This window comes from Strix uralensis, chromosome 1 (assembly GCF_047716275.1).
Source record: "Strix uralensis isolate ZFMK-TIS-50842 chromosome 1, bStrUra1, whole genome shotgun sequence".
Taxonomy (NCBI): domain Eukaryota; kingdom Metazoa; phylum Chordata; class Aves; order Strigiformes; family Strigidae; genus Strix; species Strix uralensis.
In genome coordinates, this window is record NC_133972.1 from 160,954,549 (window position 1) to 160,963,964 (window position 9,416).

Here is a 9,416-nt window from a genome sequence, read left to right on the forward strand (position 1 = left end):
TTGATAAAAACAAACACCTTTTGTGTCTTGAAAGTCACTTGAATGTAACGTGCTTCACACAGCACAAGAGGGGCTGCTTGATTTTCCAAAGTGCTTATTTAAGAAGACCCAGTTTAACAGAACTGCAGGGAAATTATATGTACAAACAATAGCTGTCACGAGAATTTTAGCTGCCTTCCACACCTGCAAATATGCACTGTACAAGGAGGCTGTCTCATCTCTCATGTAGGGAAATTTTTTGCACTCCTGAATGCTGGTGAGAAGCTCTGTCCTTATGTACTGAACACCCGAGAAGCCGTCCAGGGCCGACAAGCCCAACGCTAGTGTTTCCCCTGGCCCTGCTCACCAGATGCTTTGCTTCCCTGCACCCATGCCAAAGCGGTGATGGAAGGCTCGCAGGAAATTAAGCCCTGCAGGCAGAAGAGGTCCATCCCTGTAGATGAGAGCACAGGATTTCTTAGGGCTCAAGTCCTTCCTCACCATCACCTCCTTCTCCTCTTGAACCTTCTGCCTTACAGCTCCTTCTATAGCAGTGTCACCTGTTGCCTTATTTCCCTCCCATTTATCAAATCCTACCTGCTTTCAAGGCACCCTGACCAACCCCACAGATCAGACCTGCACAAAGGAGCTGATTTATACAACTTTAGCTTAGTAACTGGACTGTGACACACCATGTCCTTCAGGGTGGAAAATGAGAGAACAGAACAACTTAGGATACCTATTAAACTTGTTGGAGTAGGACCTCTCCCCCTGGGCTTTACAGCTCTGCCACCCCACACCAGCACAGCTACTGCAGCTATGCCAGCCCTAACCCTCCACCAAATAATTTCCATTTCTACCACCTCAGAGACGATGATCAATGCAGCAAAAGAGGCAAGTGTTAAAATGAAGCGTTGTCCCATCCCTTCCCCTCTTCACAGACCTTCCTCCTCCTACCACTCACCCCAGTGCCAGCCCTGCTGCTGGCACATGGTGCAGAGGGCTGGGGAGGGATTTTCCACTCCCTTCCTCCCTGGGCAGGAATGCAGGAGAGTCTACAGCTTAGTGCTGAGTTTGTAAATGCCTCATCTCACTGAGCAAGCAATTTTAGGAAGGACACTATATAACAGACAGGCTCCAGCACTCTGATGTTGGGTGTATTGAGCCATACTGACCACATCTTACTGCTGATAACCTCTAGGAAATACTCAACTGTAAGACCCTTTCCAGGAACACACAATGCACTGGGCCCTGCTGCACCATGAAATATGCCCCTCGTGCTTCGCACCTTGCCATACGCCTCTGCATATTTGGCTTTCCTGGTCTGGAAGTCACAAGCAAGTCTCAAATCTCCCTGAAAATGTAAATGTTACATTTTGACTCTGGAAACACATGCTGGCATTGCTCTGTTAATTAGAGAAAGAACCTAGAGTGGAGCTGCTGTGCAGGGGTCTTGCCCTGCCCGAGCACAGGCTGCTTTTTGCAATACATAACTCTCCAAGAAGTCAGGAAATGGCAAATTCCTATTGTCTGGAAGGAAAGGAAGATCACAGCTCTCCCTCCTATACTTTAAAGGGGAAAAGAAAAACTTTTGGATTTTCCTTCCTTTAGTAATAAAAAAACTGTTTTAGACTGTGCTACCGAAGAAGGAGCTTCAAAGTGGGAAATTGAATAGCAGGGAATTGTTTTAAACTGCCTGTTTACACAAGGCATTCAGGCAGAGAGGTTCCCCGCTGAAGGAGTATAGTGCCTCCTGGGGCAATGCTGCGGCCAACTCTCATTTGGGTTACTCTGCTGAAATAGCAAGAGAAAGGCAGGCCAAAATACTGAGTTCAGTGTCAGAATATTTCAATTCTACATAGGGATGACTACTGAAATATGCTCTTCAATCGCAGAAACGACCACTGAGGCACATCAGCCTTCACAGAGCAAAGAAATGCAAGAAAATAGCTGCGATGAAGAAAGAAGAGAGAAGGTGGATGCTAAGAGTCCACGTTGAAACGGCTTAATCTTTGGTCCTACCGGAAAGGAAACTGAGGGTTTTAAGACTCGTACAGCAGCATCGTGTTCAGGTGCTGTTACTGCAGGCACTACACAGCGGGAGGGAGGCTGTTGCAAGGACTATATACATTACTCATCAGATCACACCAAAGGTCAGCCATTGCCCGGCCTGCACCCCAGGAAGCCCTTAAACTGTGTAAACAAACCAGTGACAGAATTTAGATGCCATAGCCTCAGTTCAGACCTCTGAGAGGAGTTCAGATTAAGACTTCACAGGTATCTTCGTAAGCAGTTTGGCTGCAGCGAGGGAGCACAAGATGCACTTCGGTCCTGCGAGCAGCACGGGGCGTGCAGGGAGGGGAGACACAGTTGCCCTCAGCTTCTTCAATCCTCACGGGGCACTAACTCTTTTGCAGTTTTCGCTGTCATGTGGACAACACCAAATACCATACACTACTGCGGATGACATTTTCTCACCTTCCCTCCCCTTCAAACTTCCTCCATAACCTTATGCCACCGTCGGTTGTTCATGGCTGATCTCAGCTGCACCTCCTAAGCGGCAGCAGCACCTCCTTCGCTCCTCAGAATAAGCATCAAAAAGCCACACATGAAAAACTGTGAGGTACCAAAAGGGCTACAGGCACAGTGAGGTGAAAGCGCCTGTGGCTCGGAGGAAGGTGATGGCACAGGGGAAGGTGGCACAGCAGCATGCCTCAAATGCCACTGACCGCCGGTTAAATGAACTTCTCAGCAAATATGTAATCACTTTATCAAACACGTGCCAAGGGCATTTCTGAAGCTGTTCATTCTCTCAGGTGGAGCAAGTAAATTAGTCCTTGTGAGACGACAAGGATTAAACGCCTGTGAACGCCTCTCTCCTCACGAACTCGCTGTCCGGGGGAACCTGGCTCTTCCCTGCTGCTCACGCCCCCCCCAACATCCGACCCGTTCCGGGGGGACACCCTCCCTCCACGCCTCCTCCGTGCACACCAACGTCTGCTTCTTACTCCGGGCTCAGTTTCTAAGGCTACTTCTTACGAAACTGTGTCAGTCACCCTTGAGAAACGAAATTAAAGCTTCGTAGGGGATGGTTAATGTGTCAGTGAGGGACCACCAGCTTCATTCAAGTCTCTTTTCCCCCTCTTCCCTCGGTGGGAGTGGGGTGGTGGAAGGGGGCAAGGAAGAATTGGACAGCGGGAGGCTTCGGGCATTTCGAGCTGGCTCGGGAAGTCCCCGAAGCCCTTCGCTCACGGCCCGAGGAGGCTCCTTTCCTCCTTTAACCCCTCCTCTCCCGGCACCCAACTCCCACGCCGTTTCTTGGGCTGAAAGCCACGAAAATGTCCAGGCGGCGGATCCTGAAGATCCCTCGCCCCGGCGGGGGGTCGGCCAGGCTCCCACCGTGAGCCCTCCGCCTGGAGCCGACCCTCCGCCGAGACGAGACGGGGCTGCGGGGCTCCGGCAGCCGCTCGGACGGGGCTGCGGGGCTCCGGCGGCTGGCAGCAGGACGGCAAGTTCAAACCCAGCTCCCCGGCAGCCCGCTCGCCCCTCCCCGAGGGGCCACCTCCTCAGCGCATGCCGTCGGGAGTCTCGCCGCGGCTCGGGGTGGGGGGGAATAAACTCTCCCCGCTGGAAAGACGCCCGGAGGAACGGTGCGGAGAAGCACGGGGGCACCTCTTCACCCCGCCTCGGCTCGGCTCCGCCGCCACTCTGGCAGCCGAGCCGACCTGCCCCACAGCCTCCCGGCCCGGGGCGCGCTGGCGGCCGGGCCGTGCCCTCCCCAGTGCCCCGGCCCCTACCTTCCAGCAGCACCTCCTTGCCGGCCCGCTTGAGCGCCTGCACCGCCTCGTCGTGGGTGGCATCCCGCAGGTCGGTGCCGTTGACGGCCAGAATGGCATCGCCCACGTAGAGGGCCTGGGTCTGGTCGGCCGCCAGCCCCTTGAAGATCTTGCTGATGAGGATGGGCATCTTGTTCTCCTTGCCCCCCTTGATGCTGATGCCCAGCCCGCCCAGCTCCTGCTTCAGCACCTTCACGCACCGCTTCTTGTTGGAGACGGCCTCGGGCACCTGCTCGGGGGGGTCGGTGAAGGCGGTGCGCACCGCCGCCGCCCCCCCGCCGCCCTCGGCCCCGCGGCACGCCGCCCCATCGCCGCCCAGGCCGTTGTGGGCCGCGCCGTCGGGGCGCTCCTCGCCGCTCAGCACCAGCGCCTCGCCGCCCAAGTTGGCCAGCACTTTGTGCCAGCGCTCCCGCACCAAAACTTCCAGCCAGCCGCTGCGCTGCGCCCGGCCGCCCCCGCCGCCGCCCGCCGCCGCTACCGCCATCTTAGGCGCATGCTGGAACCGCCGAGTGACGGCACCCCCGGCACGGCGCGGCGCGGCGCGGAGGCACCGGACTTCAGCCGGGGGGCGGCGAGCTCCCGGCGCGGCGGGGTGGGGCGAGGAGCCGCGGCCGCCCCCCCGGGGCCGCGACGGGGCGGGCGCACCTGGGGGCACCGCCCGCTGCTGCCGCGCGTGTGTGTGCGCGCGTGTGTGTGTGTGCAAGTGTACGTGTGTGCGCGCGTGTGTGTGCGAGTGTACGTGTGTGCGCAAGTGTGTGCGCAAGTGTGTGTGCGCGAGTGTACGTGTGTGCGCGCGCGTGTGTGCGCGTGTGTGTGTGCGTGTACGTGTGTGTCTGCGTGTGCGCGTGTGTGTGTGCGCGTGTGTCTGCGTGTACGTGTGTGTCTGCGTGTACGTGTGTGTGTGTCCCGCCCCTCCCAGGCACACGCCGCGGGGACACGTCCCGGCCGAGTCGGGGCTGTCTCCGCTCCGCGGGTGCGGTGGGTTCGGCGCCGCAGGGCCGCGCCGTGCCAGCCCCCGGCAGCCGCCGTGTGCGCTGCCCGGCTGGAGCAGGGCGGGGGGAAGTCAACGGCAGAGGAGCGTTAACGGAAACGCAACTTTGGTCTTCCCAGAGACTTTTTTATAAAGCGTGTTAAAACTAATAGGTGGCACAAAGGTAGTTAAATTTCAATTGTAGGGAAGCAGAATCCAGGTCATTTCACGGCTTTGTAGGATGAAGGTGGTGACTGTCATGGACACTTCCGCACATTTTGAAACTGTTTACTTTGCCCTTCGATCACAAATTTTAAGGCCCATGGAGGCCACGTTGCCCATTTTGCATTTTTTCCCGTGCTGACTTTCCTCCTAGGAGCCAATTCAGTGCCTGATGAGGTGCTCGAGACTCCAAGTCAGGCACCAGAGAGGACAAAGCTTTCACATTGCTGGTTTGGAGATGTCACAGTGATGTGACTCTACAGACATCAAGCACCTCCTGGACCGCCTCGGCTCCTGCTCCTTGCAGAGCAGCTCTGGCTCCTTCCCAATCTGGGCTGAAAACTTCAGCAGTCCTGAACCATTTGGTGTACGTGGGAGCAAGGATCTGGAGAGACTGGGGTGGCCAGTGAGTTTATTAGTCCCACTCATTTCGGCCATGTGAGTCGTGTGGGTCCCTAAATGTGGCATCTCGCTCCTCTCTGAAGCAATGCCATTCACTCCTGACACCAGGGTTTTGCTCCCAGGTATAGACAAGTGCCCTGGGTTAACGTCTGCTGGACAACTTGGGACTCACCTTGCCAGGGTGTGTGTGGGACCTACATACGGGATCATCCATGGACAAGCTTGCCTTGGTTTAGTAGGGTCTTCTATTCCCCTCGCACTGGGCTACACAAAACACATCCCCTTCCCTCCAGAAGACGGCAGAAGGAGGCCTCAGTCCTCCTTCACCTGCAGCCGCACCCAGGCTGTGGTGGGTCCCTCCTCCCTGGGAGGAATGCAACCCAGCACCCAGGGAGAGCGGGAACCCACAGGCGATGGGTTACTCAAGGATAGCGGGTGGGTGGAGAAAAAGCAGACTGAAGAGAGGTCTATTCATTTCTCATGTTAATTAATGCAAGGTGAAAAGCTATAATTAAGTTTTCAGGGCTGTGAATCTGGAGTGAAAAGAAGCATGTCCCGCTAAACCTGAACAAGGCACCTAAGCCCTAGACAGGACGAGGCTGCAACACACCCTTTTCTCCAGCATTTCTTACTAGCTAATTTAGCTCACGTACAGCACCCTGGATGTTTGGGTTGGTGTTGTTTTTAAATCCCATTCCCAGGTGCCAGGCATAGTGAATGAGTGTACTTGTTTGGTTCCAGCAGCTTCAGGTATGTGAGAGAAGGATGGGGAGGAAAGGACAGACATGCAAAAATCAGGTGTTGCGATGCTGGCTGCTGTAGCATTCACGTTCCTGTGTAGCTCCAAACCCAGGTGACCAGGCCAAGTTATAAATTCAGGCATCTCTGTTTCCCAAGGGATCAGCTCTTACCAATTATTTCATATTTTTTCTTCATGAATTAGTAAAGAATCAGTGCTGCTGCTAATGGAAATGTGTCTCTAAGTATTTTTTGAAAGTAATTTCAGAAGATTTACAAGGAGAAAATATTCAGATTATTTCTGTCCTGTTGTGAAAAGGTAATAGAGAAAAGAAATATTTAATGCCTCACACTTCTCCTTTGGCACACTGTGTGCTCGACCGTGTTTGCTGAGTGTGTCTGGTTCTCCGGTGGGGTTCCCGTGGAACTGCCTTGTATAGACAATTGCACTGCGTGTATCCGAGAGCTCTGCTTGTTCCAGCTATTTTCCTCTCCCATTCCAGCAGAGGTAAATAATAAAGTTTCCCAAGGCCAGCATCCGATATATTGGTCCCTGGTATGAAAAAGTCTTATAGCAGTCTTCATTGCCTCCTCCTCCTCCCCCCTCCTCCCCACCTTGGAGTTGTAAGAAAACAGAGGTGACATTTTAATGTTGAAAATAACAGTAAAAAGAAGAGAGTGTAAGAGATGCTAAGGCACAAGCCCAAGGCAAACAGTCTCCCAAATCACCTCCCTTCCTGGAGACAGTGTGATACCTGATGCCTGTGCTTCCCTATCCTAGGAGTACAGGCTCATAATTGTTTGTGTACCCAGAGTCTTTGCGTACCCCAAGAACAACTTCTGGCTGCTGCAAGAAAGAAAAGGTGCCTTGAGACTTCTCTGCTGGTACCCCTGCCAACATTACCATCCCCATCCCTGCCTCAGGTCTGCTAATCACACCTGCAAGGTTAGTTTCTCAAACACAGGTTCATGCAGCAGGAGCAGAAGATAAAAACGGGTGTTAAATTGGGTGTGCAGCTATTGAATGCTCAGGTTTGCAGCAGAAAAAAGTTTCCAGTGCATGACAGAGTGCAAACTCCTGATTTCAGCTACAAGCTTCTCGTGAGAATAGTGTTTCTGACATAATCTGTAAATACGCACACTGCAATTGCAGTGTTTGCTGTGACTATTTGCAAGGAAGCCGAGATGTGCAGTGGGATGGGCAGAGCACTCAGTACTTCCAGGCTCCCGTCTCTAGTTGCCAGAAAGGCCTCCAGCACAGAGAAAGCTTAGCAAAAGTCTCTCTCCGTCACTTGTCCTTCGGAAAGGGTCTACTGTGAAAAGTGGACCCTTTCAAACAAATCAGATGATCATCTTTTACCATTTGTATTTTAGCAGCATGTAAAAGCCTGAACTAGATTAGGGCCCCTTTCACTCGTTCTGTATAAACAAATTGTTAGGCAAGATAATGCTAATAGCTGCTGTTGAATAGGTCTTTGATCTGTGGGGGACTGTGGGCTCAGCTAAAGTCAAGGGGCTAAATGGAAGAAGCAAGTCAGTGAACTGGAAGAAGTGAAGAGGGTTGGAAAACACAGAAACTGCCTCCCAGGACAAGAAGCACCAAAGCACATCCAGGTCAGAAGCGCAGCAGTGCTGTCTGAGACACTGCCTGGGTGCCCAAGCAAATGGAAGGACTTTGTGGTCTGTGACACATGAGAACAAAAATATGGGAAAACCAATGCAGAAAGGGTTGTGAGGGCAACGCTGAAGAGGTTCCTCAGGTTCAGCTTTGCTAGAGATGCTACTGGAGACAAAGGCACAACACTGCCTATTCTTGGGGTTTTTCCTCCTATTTTTAGGCAAGGAGTTCATTGTTCATGTCTTATGTAAATAAAGTGGCTTCCTGACAGCAAAAACATTTCAAGGCCACATATACAAGCTCACCACTCAGACAGCAGTGCAAGGAATACAGGTCCCACACCACTTCCAGGCAGAGAAGGTAAGGACACAAGAGAGCCTTTCTATAGCTGTGACTTCTTTACAACTGTCTCTGCTATTCTATAGCAGAGATGTAATTTTTGAAGGACTTTTGGAAGACTCTTAAACCCTTCCAGTGACTTTTTTCTTTTTTCCTTTTTGCATTATCAGTGTAGCAACGATAGCTCAAAGCCAGCTCACCCAGAATTCCTTTAAATTGGAAATATGGTTATGAGCCTTGAACACATTTCAGATGACGGAGGTTAGACAAAATCAGGTCTGGATAATGATGTTCCCATCTTGTTACCCTGACACCGACCAACTCAGCAGACGGATCTAAGACAGGAAGGAAGTCCAGTGTCGGAAGCCCAGTGCTGGAAACCCGACAAGTAATGAGAGAGCTGGAAGGGAGTCCAGTTCCTTCAGTGATCCCAAACACTGCAGCAGCCAAGCTTAAGTGAGTCTTTCTGAGGAACGTGCCTGAACTAACCCTACGTGTTCCCCCATGGCAGCCCCTCCTATGTCTATACATGCTGGGATGCAGCAGGGCAGGCTCCAACCCTGATGCAGATGTCCCTGTTGCATGGTGGTGGGACCTTTCACTTGACCGGTGTCATGCCTTGCAAAAGGTATTGCTGGTGAGGAGCTGGCAACCTGCCTAATCCCCCCGAGCAATCCACCCCTTCCTCAGTGTTGAGGGAGCCTGTTGGCTTTAAAGACAGCATTCAGCAATCATTACTCATTAGTGCTGGTGGGGTTATGAAGCTGTCAAGAACACATGATCTTCATTAGCTGGAGGATGCATCATCAATTGTTTTCAAAACTATGAAAGCATTGTTTTTATTCTCCTAGTTTGAAGCTATTCAGGTTTTTGTGCACATCATGGTATTTAAAAATAAAATTAATGCATAGCTGTTTGCCAGAAAAAAACTTTATTCATTCAGTTTTTCAAATCAGGAACATACTTGTGTGTACATGAAAGAAGTATATGTGTGAAATCTGTATATGCACCTACCTGAGTCACATGTTAGCTAGGCAAACTGAGAAGACGTTCCCACAGCTGGGGAGTTATGGGTCAGGCTGCAAATGAACATGTTTCCCTTCTGCAAACAGAACTCTGGGGCAAGTGAACACAGAAGCAGGTTCCAGGAAGCATCCAGGTTTCTTATGCATGCAGATCTGGGGCTAGTTCCTGCTACTGGTAAAATGATTTTAAAATAGACAGGATCAAGCTCAGAACCCTAGAAAGTTTTGTCTTGGCTTCAAGCAATTTTATGAAGGAACTAAAGCTAACAAACTTTGAAAATAAAAGT

General features: G+C 52.0%; 1 protein-coding gene across 1 annotated transcript in view; it reads right to left on the bottom strand.

Annotated features, from left to right (window-relative positions):
• The window catches only part of SNTB1 (syntrophin beta 1), a 115,694-nt gene extending 111,311 nt beyond the window's left edge, over positions 1-4,383 (bottom strand). The window contains exon 1 of the mRNA XM_074887266.1: positions 3,777-4,383. Within this exon, the coding sequence (XP_074743367.1) occupies positions 3,777-4,299 (523 nt within the window). The 5' untranslated portion in view covers positions 4,300-4,383. The remainder of the gene's footprint in view (positions 1-3,776) is intronic.
• Between the last annotated feature and the right edge of the window lie 5,033 nt (positions 4,384-9,416).